The following is a 22,112-nucleotide window of genomic DNA, read 5'->3' as shown; positions in this document are numbered from 1 at the left end:
GAAAGTCTTAACACAGAAGTCAATATTATCACAGATGAATGATGTACGCTAGTGGCCTACCAGAGGGGATGAAGAATTATGGCTGATAAAGAAATGGGCAATTTTAAACAATATCCAATGTGACACAATAATGACATGAACTTTCATTTTTGGCTGAACTATTCCTAAAAGTGATTTGGGATGGTTTGTAGACTCTGCAAATGTTTGTGTGGGTAATGAGTGGGTTGTATGAAAGGTTGCAGAGAGGCGTATGGTTTTCTGTGGAGTAATATATGCACTTTGGGCCCTGTAAGCACTTCTGAATTTCCCTTTCTTCCATCACTAACACACACACACACACATTTTCCCTCAATCTGGGCCCTTACTCACCCACACACTCCCGCTTTCTTCTGGCAATCTACCAGTTCAACATGCTGCAAAAATAAACCTCAACAGTATGATTTAAATCCACAAGGGTCTGAGTAGACAACCTCCACATGGTCCTGCCAGGTACTTTCCTTTGTCCACCCGCTCCTTCTCTTCTCCCCCCTTTCCATAAAGCATGAGGAACTGCCTGCCTACATTCCACCCACCCACTTTGTCCCCCCCCCCCTTCTTCTCTCCGGCACACATCTTTTCCTCCTCTGCATCCCTCTAACTTCTTTCACAAAGACCACAGAGGGATGAAACTGAAGATGTGGAGAACATACAAAAGAATCTGCAGTTGATTCATCCGTTTCATTCCTTCATTTCCTGTCTCTCTACTTCTCATAATTGGAAACAGATCTCAGTTTCACCTCTCGTTCCCGACCAATGTTCTCATTCTTTCTGTTGCTCTATCATTTATTCATTACTTTGTTTTATTATTATTATTATTATTAAGAAGTATTACATTAATATAATAAAATTTGATATGAATATCCCACATTTCTGACACAATACCATGGTGCAGTTCGTGTTACTACAGTAAATCCATGGTAAATGATGCCAATCTGTAGACTGAAAAGTCTTCTGACTGTATTGTTGCATACAGTGTTTCTCCTGTTTGTCAGCCATTTGTGTTCTTCGCTGAATTTCAGCGTTTCACACTAGATCTCACAGCGATATTTAGTGTCGCGTAACCGAGACTCATCAGCGAGTAAACGCATCTGCTCCAGTTAGCTCGCACCACACCACCATTTGAACTTTGACCCGAGCTGATATATTTTGACTGTACATTATCCCTAACTTATGATCTTCACTAAAAAACAAAACAAAAAACTTGTTTTTCTCTGCCCAAACTCTACTGGTCCATTCACTATTCAAGCAAGAAAGTCACTAAGCCACAAGGTGGCGGTGTCCTCAGTTTTCTCAGACACCCTCAGGACATGGTGCCAATGACACTTTACGAAGTTTCATCACAATATGGCAGTGTATTAATAAAATACAGCATTTTCTGTCAGAATTCAAAATGGTACACGTGCAATACGGCCAACCTAGACTGTATTATTCAACAAGTTATGCACCGCCTTGTTCTCATTATTTTACCCCAAACTACTCAGAAGTTTTAAGCAAAACATTTTCAGATTTCATGACCAATAGGTGGCGCTGTCTCAAAACCAATCAGGTACTCTCGGTTCATAGTGATAGCAAGATTCATTTCAGTAGCTCAGTGCATTGCAAAGATACAACCTTACTTTCTGTTTGGCACTCAGTTCGTCAGTCTTGCATTGCGTTCTAATTCGCATACTATTCACCCTAAATAGTATTCTTGAATAGTATTTAGGGCAGATAGTTTGCAAGTTGGGACACAGGGACAGTCATGCATACAGCAAGAAGCACATACTTGAGACCACAGAAGAAACTTCACCGGTAAGACAGAAACTTCACTGGTGTTCATATGCATCGCAAACATGCCAGGTTTGAAATGAGATTTTAAGGGCACTAGGACATACAATAGATTAAATTTTGGCCTGTTCTTCAAACAAAGATATCAAATGGAATTAAAAGACTTTGTTTAATATTGCACATTAACTTTTTATTTTAATGGTACATTACCTTTCTGTACTTTTTGGACAACCTCACTTGAGTAGATGACAGAATTTCTTGTTTTGGTATAGCTTTAATTCTAGTTTGTGCCATAGTTTAAATGTAGTAATAGTGTACTGGATTCCCTGTTAGGGGAAAAGGGAAAAGAGAGAAATGGAGGATAAAAGAAGTGAGCAATGGAGGGAGGGAAAGCTAGAGGGGAAATAGGGGTGATGTCTCCCTTGACCATGTGCAGTTAAATATAGCTCCATCGAGAAACCTTCATCCAAACACTTTCTGTGTTTGTTTTGAGTTAGTTCGGTCTTGGGGAGGGGGAAGGATTGGGGTTGGGGGATCTTCCCACGGTCCAACCGAGTGGGACGAGCAATTCTGTCAAAGGAGGAAGAGAACAAGGAAGGAAGAAGATGATTTAGAATTGGAGAAGTACCAAACGGTCCTACCTTCCCAACAGTTTCCTTCTCCTTCATTAACACAGTCTATACTACAGAGCTGGGGTTTGAGAGTTCATATGTAACATCCTTGTTGAAAAAAAAAAAAAAAAAAAAACAGTTTATGTAGTGTTTTGGATTCTCATCTTGGATATGGAAGTGCTGGTGTCCCTACCTTGCTTCACCAACAAGAATTTCTTCAGCAAGCCTCACCATATCTGGTTCACCAGCATTTTTTGGGTCCACTAGGTAAACCAAAACAAAACAAGCTCTAACAAGCCTAGAAATTCATGTCAACCAGCTTGTACTTTCTTGATACTGGTTGACCAAGAAAGTCGTTATGGTTAAGCAAGTTTAAAAGCCTGGTGGGAACACCAGTATCCCAAAACACAACATGTTATGGTGGTCTTGTAAGCAGGGTGGAAATGGGAGATGACTAGGATGTTACCAAGATGGCCAAATGGACCTAATTACTTTAAGATCGACTTCTGAGTTACAGATCTCAGCATGACATATAGAAGAGATGCTGAGTTCTGTAACTCAGAAGTTGATTTCAAAGCAATTAGGTCCGTTTGGCCATCTTGGTAACATCATAGTCATCTCCCATTTCCACAACTTTTGCCCAGATTTGCAGTCGGGACGATCAACGCTATTTGCTGACTGTCAGAGCCAGTCTGCAAATTTTGGGCAGTCAGAGTTGATATTTACAGAATGTCATGTGGTGTGTGATGGGCACACATTTTTGAGCTTCAGACTGTTTTAATTAACGTGAGGATGATGTTTTGAGTCAATTTTAGAACACATATTGTTTTCATTTGTAATGTCTCCTAGAAACAAGGTGCATGCTTCAGCATAAGTTCGATGTGTTCGGAGGAAATAAAAGTCTGGTAGTGTGTGATCCTCAGTTATTTAGTGTACAATGCCCAGTTTTTCATCTGTAACCATTCAAGGTCAGCAGTTGTGTGATGCCTATTGTTTTAAAATCTGTTCAGATTTCAATAGTCGTGTATTGCATTCCAGTCTTTACTCAACATTACAGTGACTTGCTTGTTAAGGAGAAGGTCCATGAAATTTCTGGATTGAAATTAACTTCTGGACTCCTGCTATTGCTTCAGGGTCCCACTTCCAAACCACAATAAACAAAGACTGGAAAAGCATGCTGTCCGAATGAAAGATGACTGATTCTACACCAAGAGGAGTTGAGGAGCAGTTCAGAGTTTGTTACAGTTGGAGTCTTCAGTGGCATATTGGAGAAGATCTGTTGGAGACAGGAGTCTTGTGATACAGATGTAACTGGCCTGAAGAGGAGACAAGGGAGTGTTCTCGCTGCCCAGCAATCCATCAACACCTCGTTCTCACCAGAGTTGATTTTCAGCAGCTGGCACTGCACTCATACATACTCTTGCATACACCATAAACCTTTTATATCCTGTCCCTATTACTTGCATCACATAAACACGATGGCGATGAAAGATATGATAAGGATGAAAAGAACCAGAGTGGATCACACTGGGAACACTGCGTTTTTAGAAAGGTTAAGGTAGTGATGTCTGTTATGCTACACTGACTGATATGATTGGGTCATGCTCTCTCCTAAAATAGCCTCGAGCTCTGTTTCTTCTGGTCACCTAACACTGTTAGCAAGTGGCACAACACACCATGACACAACTAGATCATGCGCTTGCAGTGTAGATTGATTATAATGACAGCAATCTTGCTTGGTCTTGTTACACCATTATACTGTTTATTATGCTTATACAAGGTGACTGTCAGCAAACTGTCCCTGTAAACACATACAAACTGTCAATGCTTTATGTGCATGTTATCACAGACATGTCAGACTGGGATCGTGTTATACTGTGATTAAGCTAGCTCACTCACTGTCAGCTCTTCTGTACAGTTTGGTCCATCAATTTGGGTGTGCTTTGAGCGAAAGTATGTTGTGAAATCATTCACATTGGTTCTCATATTCAGAAGTCAGTATTGTTTTTTATTTTCTTAAAGGGATAGTTCACCCAAAAATTTAAATTCTGTTGTTACTTATTATCAGCATGTCATTCCAAAACCTGTATGACCTGTGTCTGTACTTTTGCTCTCAGCTTTCCAACTATGCTATGAAATTGTCAAATAAATATAGCACTATATGGCATTCTTTTACTAATTTTTCACAGCGCAGTTTAAAAGGAAGTGCTGTTCTTTGCCTACACAATTTCTTTTTAAAACAAACATACAGTAAATCTGTTAACACATACACACAGACACACCAACGAGATAACAATGTTTGACTCTCCACACATTACAGTCAGCAAACATGTTCTCAATTACACTAGGAAAAACTCAGCCAATAAAACTCAGAATGTACAAAGGTATAAAGTGACTGCAAATAAAGGAATGTTTGAACAAAAGCACCATAATTGCAATGATGACATATGTGAATATATATGGCCAGGCCCATACTGTCTTTTTACAACTTTTGGAAGAGGAAGAACAACTGTGTGTTCACAAACAAAGTCTTCTGTAAATTTGCTGACATGTTTGTGATGCTGCATTTAATTTGACAAGCAGGGACCTCATTTCGCCCTGGGAAAAGCTAACCTGGGTTTGCCCAGGTTCAAATCAATGACAGCGAATTATGCACACTATGTTTCTGGCTCTGAAAAACAGAAGCTCAAACATAAAGAGGTGTAAACTGATGTTTTTCAGGTAAGTGTCATGACCCATATTTAATGTCACAGGGCGAGTGATATATCTTCATTCAAGGGTGCAATTACTTGTATAAAAGTAGTTATTGGCAAAATTGCACACCTAATTAACTAAGTATGTGTCAGATTATGCTTTTACAATAATGTCTACAGGATGTCTACTACATCTTTTATGAAGAAAAAAAAAAACAGAAAAAGCTCATGTGACTATACAGAAACTGACTTTGAAAACCAAACCTACCTGAAAAGCATTCACAGCAATAAAATGCAGCCTCAGCCTTGAATCTAAAAACTTGTGAAGTGAGCTTTTTTATAAACGTAATTTGTCTGCATTTATAGTAACATTAAAACATGTTATTTTTTTCTTTCTTTCATGCAAGGTGTCGTGTACCACTGTATACTATATTTCTGAATTATGGCGAGAGATTTGATTTAATGTAGATTAATCTGAGCTGGATTGAAATGCCAGATACTCCATGGCACCATTTATGTCTCAAATTAAGTCATGGGGAAGTCGTGGCCTAATGGATGGAGAGTTTGACTCCTAACCCTAAGGTTGTGGGTTTGAGTCTCGGGCCTGCAATACCACGACTGAGGTGCCCTTGAGCAAGGCACCGAAACCAAAACCCAACCCCTCCCCCCGCACCAAAAATAAATCCCACCCCACTGCTCCGGGTGTGTGTTCACGGTGTGTGTGTGTTCACTGCTGTGTGTGTGCACTTTGGATACTTTAAATTAAGACAAAAAACTCATAACATTAATAACAAAAAATTTCTTTATATAACTTAACTTTCACTATAAAACGTTCATCAGCGCAAAGAGGTTGCATTCCTTCACCTCTCCTCTGAAGCAGCTACATGTCTTTATATGCTCTTGTTTCTCTACTGTTTTTCTGAAACTAATCAACATGTTGGCATATCAAACACTTTAAAGGTCTACAATAAGCCAGTACCTGGATTGTCTAGCAAAACAACAGAACACATTCACCTCAGCGTTCAGTTGAACTGCCTATTGCTGGATCTTGGGTTGAGTGTGTATATGCACATGTATGTGATTATTTGAGCATGTGTATGCAGTCTGTATGTATAAACCATTCCTCAGTCGATATTCCAGTGAGATGACTAAAAATCGTAGGTCGCCGTACAACTGGACACTTCAAAACTAACAGCACAGCTGTTTCAACAGAACTGAACAATGAACCCCTGTGACTCCAGGCATTTACTCGCTCCCTTTGTCCTCCTTTCCTTCAACACTTTCTTCTATGATCTCACACCTTTCGCTGTCATGAAAATGACCAGCTGTAAATGCAAGTGTAGAGTTCCAGCTCATTAACAAAATAAGGCAAAGACATGAAACACTGTGAATTCATGAAGCTGTTCAAAAACGTGCGTATAATTCACTAACCACCTGCAGTTGTCATTGGAATGCAGTGAAATGCCTCCTTTCAATGCAAATTATGCACAGAATAGATGATGCACATAATAGATGTTTTGCACATAATATTGTTTTATTCACAAATTCAGTATTATATGATTTGGCTCAATTAATGTTAATTAACAAAAAGCAGGAAGTAACCAGAATTTTATTTAAAAAGCATGTTCTCATTGTTTTAGTGCTCAATTCACTAAACCCGGGTTTACACTGCAGAAAGAGTTAATAAAAAAGGTAATAATTAAAAAATAAAAATAAAGAAAGAAATAATTTCACTTATAATTACCTTTCAATTTATATATATATATATATATATATATATATATATATATAAAAAAATCATTAACTAAAAAATTTACATTTTTATTTTACATTTTAAAACACATACCACAATAAGATTTTGTTTTGTTTTGTTTACCTGCATGTTATCATTAACTAACATCAGAGAACGGTGGACATGCAAATGTGTTGTTAAATTATTTAAATATTAGTTAAAATCTCAGAGGTTACTTTAAGTAATTTTGAATCCCTGCACTAAATGAATTATGAAAATCAGAAAACGCTACAAACAGCTACCATGAAATTAGTGCTAAACACAAATGAATTGTCGCATTTATTAATATAAATAGAAATTTACATTTACTGACATTTAGCGCCTTTATAAACTGCAGGTGCTTAGCGAATAAGACGCAGGTTTTTGAAAAACATGTATAGAGTCCCAAACTGCTTCACATGCCAATGTAAGACTAAACTTTAGAAAGGTTCACTAAGATCTGCATAGGATCATTCTCGCGCGCACACACACACACACACACACACACTGCAAAGAAGACAAACGCACACACACACACACACACACACACACACATTTTTCTCATAGCTAAACTACGGTGCTCTGAGCTCACACACACGCAGGGGTCTCTGAGCTCAAATTTCCATCTGTAAACCCCAGTACAGATTCTTCCAAATTCAAGATGTTTTATTGGGACAAAAAGTCCAAATCTACCTTCCAAGGCTTCCAAAAAAAGATTAATGAGCGTTATTTGACCGAACTGTGCAAGACAGGTTTATAAGGCTTGGGTGCAGAGCACCGATAAATAACAGTAACTCTGAAAAGGAATGCTGTTAAAATTATGTTGTTGTCAAAAACTAATCATCATCAATTGTAACAATTACTAGCAGACTCTTGGATTTCAAAAGAACAGCTCAGGGGAATAATGGTCAGCAAGTGTGAGAGGTTCGGACCGTGATGTTTGCATTGTGGGAGTCGTGAATTTTGACTGCTGCATTAAAGGTCTGTTAGGCCTCTCAACTGGTTGTTTACAATACAAGGCTTAGATGCAGAACACACACACACACACATGCACAAAGACACATTTATATGATTGAAATAGCAACAATGTCCTTACAGAACATAAAATAACCACCAAAACTTAGTGGGCTGCTTGCCTAGTCAGGATTTTAGGGTTTAATCAAGAAGACTGTACTAAAAGTTAAGAAGCATAAATAAAGATACTTTCTTTTGGCCAGTAACTAAGACTTTGCCACATGTATACTTCTGCAGGAAATGTCATCCCAAAATGCACTGCTACAAGCCTAATGAATCAAAACTATCAAGATGGTGGACTCAAGAGAAAAGTTGATAATAGATAGCAGATAATATAATGCATACTGTAGATAAAAGATTTGACCAGAAAATTAATATTTTGGTGGAGTTTCATATTGTTAGCTTAGCAGCATGCTAACATTACACTGTAGAAATCAAGCCAAGCTCACTTGCCTATATCAAGTGTTTAAACTCTTCCAGATCTTTACATATAATGGTTCATTTTAGTTAGAATGATGCCTTGAGAAAGCGAAGATCTTTTAAATTAGATCTCAGATCTATGAATAGATGAATTAACTAGACATTGCTCCCGAAATCAGGCATAAAACTAAGTAGGTTTGAAGCAGACTAGTTAGGAAGCACTAAATTATAAATTAGTCTTGGTCTGAGAATAGTTTAATGCCAGGTCAAAGTGGCATATCTCTCTCCTGTGGCCATGTTTTACAAGTCATCTCCAGCCTAAAGAGGAACCCGGGAGCCTTGTTCCCACAGGGAGCATGACCTCTGAGATTACCCAGCCACCAAGAAACTGCATTGGGAACGCAACACTGCACAGGTTCCCCTGCATTATGGGGTTGGAGGTCAAGGCCAGCCTGGCTGAGAAGAACATCTCTGAATCATCTCTTCTTGGCTTTTGTTGCTTCCTCAGAAACAAAATATTACAAAATCTTGCTTTGAATGTGCCATCATCAATGATCTCCTCACTCAGTGATAAAGAAACCAGAGGAAAACGTTAATGCTCAAAAGATATTTGTTGAACTTCCCAGTTGTGTTTAATTGAAGTACCAACTTTGTTTCTGAAGTTCCACCCGTAATTTCCTTAAGATGTTCCAGGGTGTCCCGCTGTGAGTTTCCCTCCTCTCCTCAAAGTGTAATGCCCATAAATCTGACAAACCCCACACACTGTCACCAAATATACTGTTTATGTTTCAGAGTCTCTAGATGAGAGGGCAGCCATGAGAGATGAGAAAGAGACGGGGTTCACACGAGCTTTCCGTGATTTAGGGATCTGTCACCTCAAACCAGAAACGAACCAGTCAAGACGAGGCGAAACTACATTTACATTTGGACTAATTATGGCCCTGCTTTGATTCCATCTTGTGGCATTTTCGTCTAATTATATGTTTAAAGTGAACGAAGGAACTGTTTGTCAAATGCCCATTGTAGTAAAAAAAGCCCTTGCCTGACTTATAACAAGAATATACTGTGGGTAAAGTAACCTAAATGTCACAAAGGAAAGAACTGAACATCTCTGACCAGTTTTATTGTGTTTTATTAATAGTCCTCTATAACAAGTTTATAATCTTGTCGTTCCGGAACTGTAGATGACAGTATCTTTAGACAAACAAGACCCAAATTGAGCAATGAGTCAAAATGGGTAATGAGAAACTTTCCGAAAGCTGCTCTATCAGTCCGATCATTGGTTGCTGGTAGACTTTTCCATGTCTGCCTCCTACCGGTGTCTTATTTTTCCCCTGCATAACAAGCTGAGTCTCTACAAGAGGCAACAGTTTCTTCTGACTTGTGTTCAGCCTCTGTAATTGCTGTGCAGTTGGCTAAAACAATGTTCCTCTGATTGAAACTGCTATAATCGAGAAACCATTGGGCCTGCACCAAAACCCTCACTTGACGCAGGTCTAATGAATCTGTCCCCAATACAGACTGTTTGAACAGTCTATCCATCTGCTGTAGGTTTGCTTCCAAACTCATGGGGAAAAAATCTGGGCTGAATATTTATAATGAACTAGGTCCAAAGCACTCCACCCTGCAGGATCTATCTTTCCTACTTGTTCCTTCTCACTAAGTTACAGTACATCAAACAAAACCCAAGATCCAGCTTGAGACCTAATAAATGATGAATGTACTCGAACTGTTTTCCCTAAACACCAGTATGGCTGATCTTCGGTATACATTGACTTTTGGATCCTGGTTCACTGGTGGCCCCATCAGATTACTTAATTTCATTGGACAACCAGCTTTATTAATTGGTGTACAACATGGCAATGCTAATCTACAAGCTACAGTTAACCAGCATTAGATCAGCATTACCCATTTCTCAGTAGGAAGTAAAGAACAGTCAAGTTTACGTGCCACGGAAAGGGCAGGCCAGGACGGTCTTGCCTAGTTCCTGGATCAACATCTATTGGTGGTCCAGACACAACACTCCTGTAGCAAAATCCCTGAAATCAGAGGTACTAAATTGTGGATTCATTACATTTACCAACAGATAGCTGCTTGGTTTGAAAGTAACTTCTGTGTGAGCTTCATATATCTATACACTATTGAAAACAGAGCTTTCTCGCCCCTCTTTTTGTATCCCTAAAATTTGATTGTTTCATATCCAGGGTGGTTCAATCTGGCTCTTTTCAGATGATCAATACTTTGGGGTTCATTTAAAAACATAAACTCAGCATCAAGGTCAATCTCCAAGAGTAGGGATGAACACCTTTGTTTTAATGAATGTTGTTCTATGGATGTTGATCCAGGAATATGTCCTACTTGGCAATGTCAAGGTCATTAAAATGGTAAGGTGGATAGATGAGACAAGGAAGGCAAAGAAGCTCAACTATTGATGCCTGGACCATAGGGGAAGTCATGGCCTAGTGGTTAGAGAGTTTGACTTTTTTGAGAGTTAGAAATGTTCTCCAGACCTGGTCCAGGAGAAACCCTAACTCTGCACATTTTGGATGCCTGGCTTGCTCGTCGCTCAGTCTCATAATACTTTCTTCATGTTATTTTATTAATTCAAAAGACTTTAACCCTGCCAATACCGAACCTACTTCCTTCGAGATCATCAATAACACAAATCAAGTTATTATAAAGTGACCCTAAATCAGGTTGGTGCCAAGCTTTATGTGTTCCTGCAGAACATAAACACATGCTCAGTTACTCAATCCCTGTTTTTAAAGCAGGGCGATGTGTGGGCCTGGTCGGAAAGGACATAATCTACGTAATAGCTCTGTAATCTAAAGCTGAATTATGGTTAATTCCTGAAAATGAGCAACATCCCTCTGACCTCCGAACTTTGATCCCTACTCTTAGTGCCCCTCAACCTGCATGTGGCAGTGATCAGAGCCAATAAGAGTATTGGAACTGGGAATGAGGGGAAATGGGAGTAATGGGAAACAGATTCACACACACACACACACACACACACACACACACATGCCACAAGACTGTAGTTATTTGGCCTGCGAAAATCCCATTTTATGGATGTTGAGAGGTTAGTGATGTACTCTATGATTAAGGTTTGCCTGCTGTGTTGTCTATCATTTGTGACTTCTCTGGGATCGCATCTCCCTTCATTTCTTCAAGACCACACCGCCTCCCTCTTTTTCTCTTTTTTTTCTTTCTGATTCTTTCCTTCTCATGAAACTCATGGCACCGTTCACTAACAGTTTAATGCATATTGTTCACACAGACACAAAATCAACATTTACTATCTGTATTATATAGTGCTTTTTTTTTAAGTCCACAATTTTGTATCAACTAGTCCATGGCACATAAGAACTAAACAAACTGTGGTTGGTCACTTAAATGTCAGTTCAAAGGTCTCTTCCTGTCAAAGTGGGCGGTTCTTAACCAGAATTATGGGACTATGGCAACACCAGATGCTACTTAACTACCATGGGTCAAGCTTAAACAACCTCCCCCACACCATATACACACTGTGGATACAAGTGCAAATCAGAATGCATTCATTCACACACACACACACACACACACACACACACACACACACACACACACACACACACACACACACACACACACACACACACAGCAAACACCGATTCAGCTTTAAGCACATATAATAAAGCCCAATGTTTAAGGAACAAACATATAATCATGTGAAAGAACACCATGTCTTGGTCTTTAATGAGTTTTGGGGCTCATTTTAATGAAAGGTCACAAGCTCCTCTCGGTTCCCACATACCCTCTCTTGCCTGGCAAACTAGAAACGCAATTACCGCAATAAAGTTCCTTTGTGACAGCTTTACCACACCAGCTTCTGATCATAGCCAACTGTCAATATGTCCTGCTCCACAAATAAATCACATGTTTTAGCAGAAGGGCATTTTTAGATGAGGTTGGGCACATTGCATATTTGTGCTCAGACAGCATTCACTGTTATCACTATTACTAGTCTTTATACTCGAGACAGATATTTGAACAAAAAGTATTTTACCTTGGTGCATAACATATCTCACACCATTTGTGCTATGGACATGAATGATATCTTAAATTGTGCAGTTTGTTGAGGAGTTTAATTTGCTATTACTTTTCTAAATGCTTATAGGCAAGGCGGATGATGAAACAGGTGAAAAATCACTTCAGCATACTCAAAAAACAAAAAAAGGAAATAATACACTACAACAATATAAGTGTGAACTGAATGTAATGTTTTTGAAAACTTAATTGCACATTAACTGCAATCAAATTACAATGTATCATAGATAAAACTGATATTAAATGCAATTTGCTGAACTTTAGAGTGTTTTTGACTCATTTAAGTAGGACTTGAGTACATATTTATGTCATTTCAAAATTAATTCTATGCCATAATTACGTTTTTGAAATATGATTAATGTGTCTTATATTCAGTGTACTGACTAGCATTAAACTAATATATCTTCTAATGATATTTTTATTTGAAAGCTTTTACAAAATTTATTTAAATTTATTTGTATTTTCACATTTCTAGCGATGAAGTTGCAAATTAGTACATTTAAAATATATTAACTTTATATGTAAAATTTAATAACACACTACAGTTAAAATTACAATCAAGGACATGTGATGTGAACACATCAAAACAAGTCAGTTTCATTAAAGCACAACAATTTTTTTTTAAACAGTTATTTAAAATGTGCTTTAAGCGTTTACACTTTTAATTTTACATCACAACAGTTAAATATTAAAAGCAATAACTGTTTTAATAAAAAAAACCATTAAAATTTTAACAATACAAGTACACTTAAGTGGCCCTTTATTTAATTAATATTATTTTATCAGCAAGTACAGTTTTTAAAATATCCTTTTAAGATTTGAAGTACACTACAAGTGCACATTCAATACAATTATGCACACTTCCTTTTCACAAGAGTGTGTTATTACTATAGCAATTCTTTGCCATGTCTATCTGAGGCATGTGTGCAACAGTAAGCGAGTGTCTACGTGTGTGAAAGAGCAAAGGGGAATAACTGAAAGCAGTTGAGAGCTGTACAGCACTGGGATTTTCTTAATTCAACACAGATGTTAGCCATGTTTGTAATACTGAGGATGAGTGGGGATTGTTAACTTTTACTGTACGTTAAAAGAGAAGGATGAGATGGACTGCCTGGGTCTGAACCTCCGCCCACTCAAAGAAACGTGTACATGCATTTAATATACATCATTATCTCAGTGGAGTTCCCATACTTAAAGAAAAAAAAAATCACTTTCAGGGTTCCCAGAGATTACATATTCTCTATTTCAAATAAAACATCTGATTCTCACACAGAAACAGGCGTATTCTTGCCTGCGGAGGTGGTATAAAAGATAGCAGTTAAACTCACCACACATACAAGACTCTGCGTCCAACCAGCAACCAGGCTCATCATGACATCAGCCACAGTCATTATGACATCATCACCAGGGGGTCCCAGTGCCGTCCAAACCCCAGTCGCCACAGGCCGGCATCACCACACTGCTCCGTATTAAAGAGAGCCAGGGTTAGACCACACTTGTGACTTGTGGAAATTGTGGAGTTAATGAGTACAGTATATGATGTTCAAAATATCATTTTCCCTCCTCAAGAAACCTCAGGACTCTTAAAATGCTAGTTTATCTCCTGACTGTGTGCCTTATGGCAGCAGTTTTCCAATCTGTCCAGTGGGAAAGAAATGTGGAAATACTTTAAGACAATTAAAGTCATTACTGTTAAGATGATACATATCTTGAGAGGTCGTGATGGTCTTGAGGACCTGGCCTCAAGGGGTCTAGTCTTGGTTCTGGTCTTGACTCTATCTCTGCTAAGGGAAAATTAGTAGTTTAGATTCCCAGGTGTTATTACATGATGAATTTAAATTGCAAATGATGAGATATATTGTTAATCTATATATAGATCCTCCCGGTGCCTATAAAAAGGATTTTGCATGTACTGTAGTATTTACATATATTTATTTTAACCCTGTATATATGAAGCCTGATATATGAAACAATTTTAATGGAACAGTTTATTAAATTTTTAGACATAAAAAAATCTGTATTTTATACATATAGCATGATATAGAAAAATATGGAGTTCTGTGCAGATGCTGATTTATATGGACAAAAAGTAAGATTAAATTCAGATAACTTGTTATATAAATCAGTGAGATTTTTATAGCAGTATAGCAGACTACTTACATAAAATGCATAGAAATATCAGTTGTCACTCTATATATTCCAATAATAAGTGTTATGGTAGTAGTGATATTTGCTTAAGCTCTGTAGTTTTTATTGTGAAGGCCAGAAAAAAAAAAAAAAAAGAAGAAAAAAGTGCAATCTAATACAATGATGATTAAAGGGTGTACAAATTAACATTCCTCAAACGCCTGATATATATAATTTTTCTAATAATAATAATAATAATGTAGGCCTATGGATAATCAAGCAAACCTAAGTTGTTTGCAGTTCGGTCAGTGTTCATCTTGAAATATCATAATTACATTTTTTCATTATTTTAATAAAGATTTCATGGCAAAACAGACACGTAGGTGAAGTTTTTTTTTTTTTTTTTTAATCATTATACTAAATGGCCTTTTACGGCCTTTAAAAATGTGAAAACTATCAGTTAGATGACAGAAGGCGTGTAGTACAGTATATTGTGCGCAACAAGTTTTTCTGCAAAGTTTTAGTCATATTAACAATTTAGAGTCCTTGGAATTATGTATTATGATATTTTAGGATTTATTGGGTTAATGCAGTTTGCATTTGATGTTGAGTAGGCTACATACAAAATTTCAAACCTTTTGTCGGCTCCGATCACTCCCCAAACGGTGATCATATCGCGCCATCTAGTGGTGAAAAGCCGCAAAGCAGGTGTAAATGAGCGCTCAGTCCATGCGCATGCGCAGCTCACAGCCGGCCCGAGCGATGTCAGCATGGCAGCCTCCAGTGCTCGCTGTATCGCACGCTGGCTGTCAAGCGGTTTACCTGGACTTCGCAGCACCTGTGCGCTTTTACAGTCCTTTAGACACGCAGATATTGCGGCTCTGAGGATATGTTGGATTCGCAGTTATGTGAAGGGGGGTAATTTAGGCTGCTGGAGGCACAGAAGAGGTGTGACATTGAACAGGGTACCAGGTGAGCTGGCTATGTGAAGTCAGTTATGAGAAATCTGTTAATAGAAGCTTATTCTTTTTCATTTGTACATCAGCTATGACATATCACGCTTATATATATATATATATATATATATATATATATATATATATATATATATATATATATATATATATATATATATAAAATCTAACACATAACATTTGCTAAAAATGCATTCAGATACGATTGTACATGTCTATCCACCTTTTTCTTGTAGTAAAGATGGGCGCGGCCGGGTCTGGCTTCCGGTCTCATCTGTGTCCACTCCGTCTAGCTATTTTTAGCTGAACAAAACAGTTCGCTTTGCTGCTTGATATTGAAAGTTAGTGTGTCTTATTATATTATTTTAATGTATTATCTTAATTATGAACACACTGTTTTACGTTGATATTCTCCGGAAGTCTCACCCATAGGCTTACTTCCGCGTTGAAGAAAAAGGTGGATAGTTCTCTGGGGTATGTATAATTGTTACTTTGACTTTTAGCTACGTGTAGTTCAATATATACCCTGTTACAATTCAGTTGTGAGACGACGTCCAGTAGGTGACGTCTTTTACACGTGCATTTATAGTCCATCATGACCCTCTATGAAATCCTTATGACATATGCAAAAGCAATTGTGCTTACACCTTGGTTAATACTGCAGAAATCTATTTAAGTGCCCCAGGTAGTTTTTAAGAGGTTGTGAATAGATGTACATTGACATCCTTTGCACGTCTAGTCAAGCACCCATACAAAATACAAAAAAAGGACGGAAATCTTTATTAAAAAACACGAGTTTGCATTTACTTCTTGTTTAATGTCAAATTATATTAACAAAGTGCCCTGTGTGGTTAAAGGGATACTCCACCCTAAAATGAAAATTTTGTCATTAATCACTTACCCCCATGTCGTTCCGAACCCATAAAATCTTTGTTCGTCTTCGAAACACAATTTAAGATATTTTGGATGAAAACCAGGAGGCCTGTGACTGTCCCATAGACTGTTGAGTAAATAACAGTGTCAAGGTCCAGAAAAGGTATGAAAGTCGTAGTCAGAATACTCCATCTGACATCAAATGTGCAATCTGGGTTATATGAAGCGATGGGAACAATTTTTTGTAAGCAAAGAAAACAAAAATAACACCTTTATTTAATAATTCCTTTGCCAACAGTCTCCTCTGTGTCACTCCATATCACTGTATGCTCTTCTGTGTCATCCGCGCCACAAGGATGCGCTGTTTTATTTCAAATCAAAGCTAAATACATGTAGAAACAGCACATTCTTGTGGCGCGGATGACACAGAAGAGCACACACAGCATATGGTGATATGGACAGACACAGAGGAGATCGTTGACAAAAGAATTATTGAATAAAGTCGTTATTTTTGTTTTCTTCGCTTACAATAAGTGTTCCTGTCACTTCATATAACCCAGATTGCACGTCTGATGGCAGATGGAGTATTCTGACGACGACTTTCAAACCTTTTATGGACCTTGACACTGTTATTTACTTGGCAGTCTATGGGACAGTCACAAGCCTCCAGGTTTTCATCCAAAATATCTTAAATTGTGTTTCAAAGATGAACAGAGCTTTTATGGGTTTGGAACGACTTGGGGGTAAGTGATTGATGACAAAATTTTCATTTTGGGGTGGAGTATCCTTTTTAAGTGACTGTGAAAGCACTGCATTTTAGTCATTATTCGACCTGTTGTCTGTACATTAAAATACGGTTTTATTATTTTTTTATTAAATTTTTGCATATACATATAAAACAGTTATCTCTCCGGTCACCATTTGAAGTCTGAGTTGGATGTGGATTGCCAAAACTGCTGCCAAGATGTTGTAACAAATCTCGCGATAGGACAGTTTGCGCACTCCACTCTCCAGACCAGTAGGTGGCAGTAATGTATCTTTTTCGCAGATTTGCCAAACCACCATAAAACACCAGAAGAAGAAGTGTTAACGCCTTTTTTCATATCTTTCTACAAACACGAGGAGAGAGCTTTGTTGCGTTTCAAAGGTTTACGAATTATTAAAAATCTACTGTTGGGCATGTACAATTTTGTAATATTTTATTAATGTGGTTAAGATGTAATTGTTTGACATGAAGGAACCAAAAGAAATGATGCGCACACTGTCAACTGAAACCAAGTCTGGCTAAAATTAGTTAGCATGTTAAAAGTTAATAGATTTAATGCTAGGGCTTTATTTACCCTAAAAAGAAACACTGCTGGCACGAAATCAAAAGTTGAAAATACTTAAAACTTTAAGGCAACACACTTCAGAAGATTTTTGAGTTTCCTCAACTTGTTGTTTTCAGTTTATACAACAAAAATATGAGAAAAGTCAAATATCTTTAATAATTTCTTTAAAAATATTTTGTAATTTTAGATTTGCTAAACATGTCCTCTGAGTACCAAAGGAAGTGGAGACGACGAAGGGCAAGGGTTGATGCCTTAGTGGAACATGATAGCAGCTCTAAATCAGAGGGGTCAGTGGAGCCAGTCATGGAGGGTGAGGGCAATCCCCTCACAGTGGGATCAACACATGATGAATTTCATCCTGTGGGCGGCTGTAGTTCTTCCATTGGCACAGCAGCGGGCTACATTAGCGGTGATACTGAAGAAGAAAACAATTATGAAACCGATTCTTCTGAAACAGAGTCTGAGCGGTTGGATGAGACTTCACAGCCAACTGCTGAAACACCATCTCTCCACAAGGACTTGGCTAGTTGGGCTACTGCTACAAACCAGACCCACAAAACACTAAATGAGCTTCTTCATGTGCTCAGACGTCATGGCTATACAATTCCCAAAGATGCTAGAAGCCTTCTTGGTACTCCAGGAGTCCCAGTTCAAAATAAATGCAATGGACAGTATATTTACTATGGTATTGAGCGTTACCTTATTGAACATTTCTCAAAAGAAACACTGCCAGGGCAAGCTGAACTGTGCTTTAATGTAGACGGCGTGCCATTGTTTAAATCTAGAAAAATGTGCTTCTGGCCCATTCTTGGTCAAATTAAGAACTGTCAGCCATTTATTGTAGCACTGTATTATGGGTCCAGCAAGCCTGACTCTGTTGAGGAGTTCTTACGAGATTTCTTGGAGGAGTTGCAGCAACTCATTCAAAATGGCGTTTCATTCCATAATTTGGTTCACACAGTTACAGTGAAGGCCATCATCTGTGATGCACAAGCCAGGTCATTTCTCAAATGTATTAAAAGTCACAGTAGTCTGCATGGATGTGAGCGATGTGTTGCAGTAGCACAAACGATCGAGGGGAGGGTAGTTTACTTGACAAAGGGTCCTGCTGAAGAAAGAAGAGATGAGATATTTAACCGTGCTGGATACTCTGACCATCAAAAAAAAATATCTCCTCTTGCTAGAGCTGGTATTTTGTGTTAAACAGTTCCCCCTTGACTACATGCACCTGGTATGTTATGGAGCCATGAAAAGGCTGCTGACCTACTTGTGGCGTGGGCCAGATATCTGCCGACTGAGTAAGGCTCAGAGACAGCAAGTAGAAAAGAACATAAGTCAGTTGAAGGGAGCTTTGCCTGCAGAGTTTTCAAGGCAGCCAAGAAGTATGAAAGAATTAAACAGGTGGACAGCTACTGAGCTTCGTCAGTTCATGCTCTACACAGGACCATTAATCTTAAAGGATGTGCTTCCTGATGACCAGTACCATCACTTTCTTTGTCTGAGTGTCGGTATGAGCATTCTTTTGGATGAAGCGGATGGAAAGAGAGAGTCTTATCTAGGATTTGCACAGAACATTCTGGAGCACTTTGTGGATAACTCTGTGGATTTTTATGGGCCCACCTTTCCAACATACAACATTCATTCTATCAAACACTTGTCAGATGATGCTGCAAACTTCCGCAGCTCTTTAAACCATATATCATGTTTTCCATTTGAGAAGCACTTACAGGCCATCAAAAAAATGGCGAGAAGTGGCAAACAACCACTGATGCAAGTCACAAAAAGACTTGCTGAAAGACAATGTACTGAAACACATGCCAGTCAATCCCAAATGACAACCAAGATAACAGCAAAGATGCCCGACAACTGTGTGTTCCTGATGGACAATGCGGTGGGATTTATTAGAGAGGAAAGGAATAATGGAACACTAAGCATAGATGTCTTCAGGGAAACTGACTGTGACAGTGTCTTTGAAAAGCCATGCAACTCAAAGCTCTTCAACATCATGTTTGTTGGCAGTGACTTGACAGTGGCAAAGCGAATGCTGACAAACAGAGGAAGTGTCTACAGAAAAGCTGTGTGTCTCCCGTACAAACAGGGTTACGCTATATTCCCTCAGCTGCACAAACCAGAATGACTAGGTTTGGTAATAATTATTATTAATAATTAAATTGTTTATAATAATTTTCCCACTGGTGCTTCAGTTTGAAAAGGAGTGGGATTGGAAAGGCACATAACACATATTGAACAACAACATTAAATCCGCCTGGGGTTTTTAATCTTGTGGTTGACAGTGGTCAGCATGCTATGACATGGGTATAATTCATACAAACACAAAAATTCATATAACAATTATTATACTTTTGCGTATATACAATTACTAGCATGCACGATGCAAAATAATGTCAAATTGCTTTCCCGCTTTTGGAATAAATGGACAGAATGTAGTGTGCTGAAAGTTAAACTCTGTCCTCTTGTTTTATTTTTTAGGTAATGGACAATCGGGGAAAGGCAAAAAGGACTAGAAAGAGTAAAGTCTACCATGTCTTTGTAAATGGTACATTATTATGTCGTGTTTAAAAGCAGTTTATTTCATGTTTACACGAGAGATGAGTGGTTGTGAAAGTGTATGTTTTATCATTGCATGCAATTGCCACATGTGACAATCGACAACCGGGAACTAAAGTGTCACATTGTCACTACTGCAATGGAACAGGCATGGTGAGGATGCCATAGCAATGGTATTAGCAACCATACTTATTGTCTTTACATTTTTTTTTTTTTTTGCATAATTTACACTTTTATGTAGGAGTGTATAAACACCAGTCGGTTTATGATGCGCTCCATGTGTAGGCGGTGTGGTGGAAGAGGTAAATTGCTACTTGGTAATTTCTCAGTTTACACTGCACTTATTGTTATCTGTCTTATTTTATTCCAAGCAGCTAGGAATAAAATAAGTATGCACATCCAGCGTGAGTTTTTCTAATGAATCTCATGGATCATTTACAGGAAACTGACAAACAGGCAGAGAATGCTGCTCTTAAGTTATGCAGAGGATGAGATGGATGTGGAAGGAACTGTTATTGGAGTAACCAGACCAGCCAAAGGTTAATCAACACACACCTTTATACACACAAAGATAACATGTGAAGTAATCATTTTCACAGAGGAAGAGGAAGGGGGATTTTTCTCTAAACTGAAGATGATGTTTACCTGAAGATCATAGAAGGCAACAGTCTTGTGATGTTTTAGTGTACAGTTGGTGTGTATTAACAGAAATTTCAAGCTATATTCAATATTTAAAGCCATCATAGAGTCTACAAATACTACACGCACCCAATGTCTTACTTCTACTTTTAAGAAGAGCTGAACCTTGTAATTTCACCTCAGTGTCTTTTTAAAGCATCACAAGCATGTTTTGATGCACCAGCCAAATTAAGAATATTCACCAATGAAACATTCCAGTAAAAATGGGTTGTTTTCATCCAGGCAGAAAATCTTGTATTTCTATTCTACTTTAAGCCCAAAGACAAGAAGTATGAAAGGAGTACAAGAAAGAAGCGCACACCCAGCAGAGGACATCTCCAGTAACTCCACACCATCTCCAGTCTGCTCAGATTTATTGCTGAGGCACATCAGAATCAAACTAATTGCGATCCTGTAAAATTATGGATTTCAGAATCTCCACCAATTCTCAGCCTGAGGATGACATCTTAACCTTTCTGTGATGTTTGGTGTATGCTGATGTTTTAATGGGGAATGTCTGAATAAATGATCACAAGAAACCTGTTTTGTTATACTCTGTTACTTTTGTATAATTTTGTAACATTTCTGTTTGTTAGCATTAAAACTATGAAAGGCTATGTTTTAATGTTAACATAGTTTAGAATAATAAGCATTGCTAGTAACCTTTCAGCTGTGACTACATGATAAATAAAATGTTTATCTGTATATTTCATCTGGCTGTTAAAATTATTTATTGAAGCTGAATATTTTTTTTAAATGGATTTCGCTGAAAGATGCAATCTAGTACATAAAATAAAACCAGATAACACTAATCCCTAATAGCACACATACATCACAGAGATGTCTATTTAACATCTGCTAGACATGTTTTTTTGCTCTTCTGCAATACGTCTATAGGACATTTCCTATCAGATTTCAAACAGACATTTAGAAAAAACTTTTATTTTGAAATGTATGTAAACCTAACATAGTACAGACGTCTATCAGATGTTTGTACACAGCAGATGCTTTCCAGGTGAAGCGATCTTTAACAGACATCTTGCAGATATATGTGTACTATCTAGGATATGGCCTGAAAAGCCATGGTTTATCATTAGAAAGTCAAGGTTGAAGAGCACTGCTTAAGCTGTGACTACATTATAAATAAAACTGTTTAA

The 22,112-nt window shown here is 38.0% G+C and overlaps 1 protein-coding gene across 20 annotated transcripts; it reads left to right on the top strand.

The window, feature by feature from the left end:
• Window positions 1–15,278: 15,278 nt before the first annotated feature.
• On the top strand, window positions 15,279–21,660 carry LOC109107388. 20 transcript variants are annotated; one of them, XM_042711982.1, is made up of 7 exons: window positions 15,279–15,503; window positions 17,897–19,850; window positions 20,200–20,266; window positions 20,396–20,430; window positions 20,519–20,579; window positions 20,719–20,816; window positions 21,232–21,660. In XM_042711982.1, exons 1-2 carry the CDS (start codon window positions 15,302–15,304, stop codon window positions 18,910–18,912), a joined length of 1,218 nt encoding a protein of 405 aa, XP_042567916.1. In that variant the 5' UTR covers window positions 15,279–15,301; the 3' UTR covers window positions 18,913–19,850; window positions 20,200–20,266; window positions 20,396–20,430; window positions 20,519–20,579; window positions 20,719–20,816; window positions 21,232–21,660. The 20 variants fall into 20 exon arrangements, 19 of the variants coding, with proteins under 19 accessions (XP_042567916.1, XP_042567920.1, XP_042567915.1 ...); XM_042711986.1 differs by lacking the exon at window positions 20,396–20,430 and having other exon boundaries at window positions 20,200–20,239; XM_042711981.1 differs by lacking the exon at window positions 20,396–20,430.
• The last annotated feature ends 452 nt before the right edge of the window (window positions 21,661–22,112 follow it).

Source organism: Cyprinus carpio, chromosome A22 (genome assembly GCF_018340385.1).
Source record: "Cyprinus carpio isolate SPL01 chromosome A22, ASM1834038v1, whole genome shotgun sequence".
In the NCBI taxonomy this organism is placed as follows: Eukaryota; Metazoa; Chordata; class Actinopteri; order Cypriniformes; family Cyprinidae; genus Cyprinus; species Cyprinus carpio.
This window is presented reverse-complemented; position numbering and strand designations above follow the sequence as displayed.

Excerpts from the sequence above, each read along its gene's own strand:
- LOC109107388 (XM_042711986.1), top strand. The coding sequence starts at position 15,302 with ATGGCAGCCTCCAGTGCTCGCTGTATCGCACGCTGGCTGTCAAGCGGT. Across the intron at positions 15,504-17,896 it reads GACATTGAACAGGGTACCAG|ATTTGCTAAACATGTCCTCT; the intron begins GTGAGCTGGCTA and ends TTGTAATTTTAG.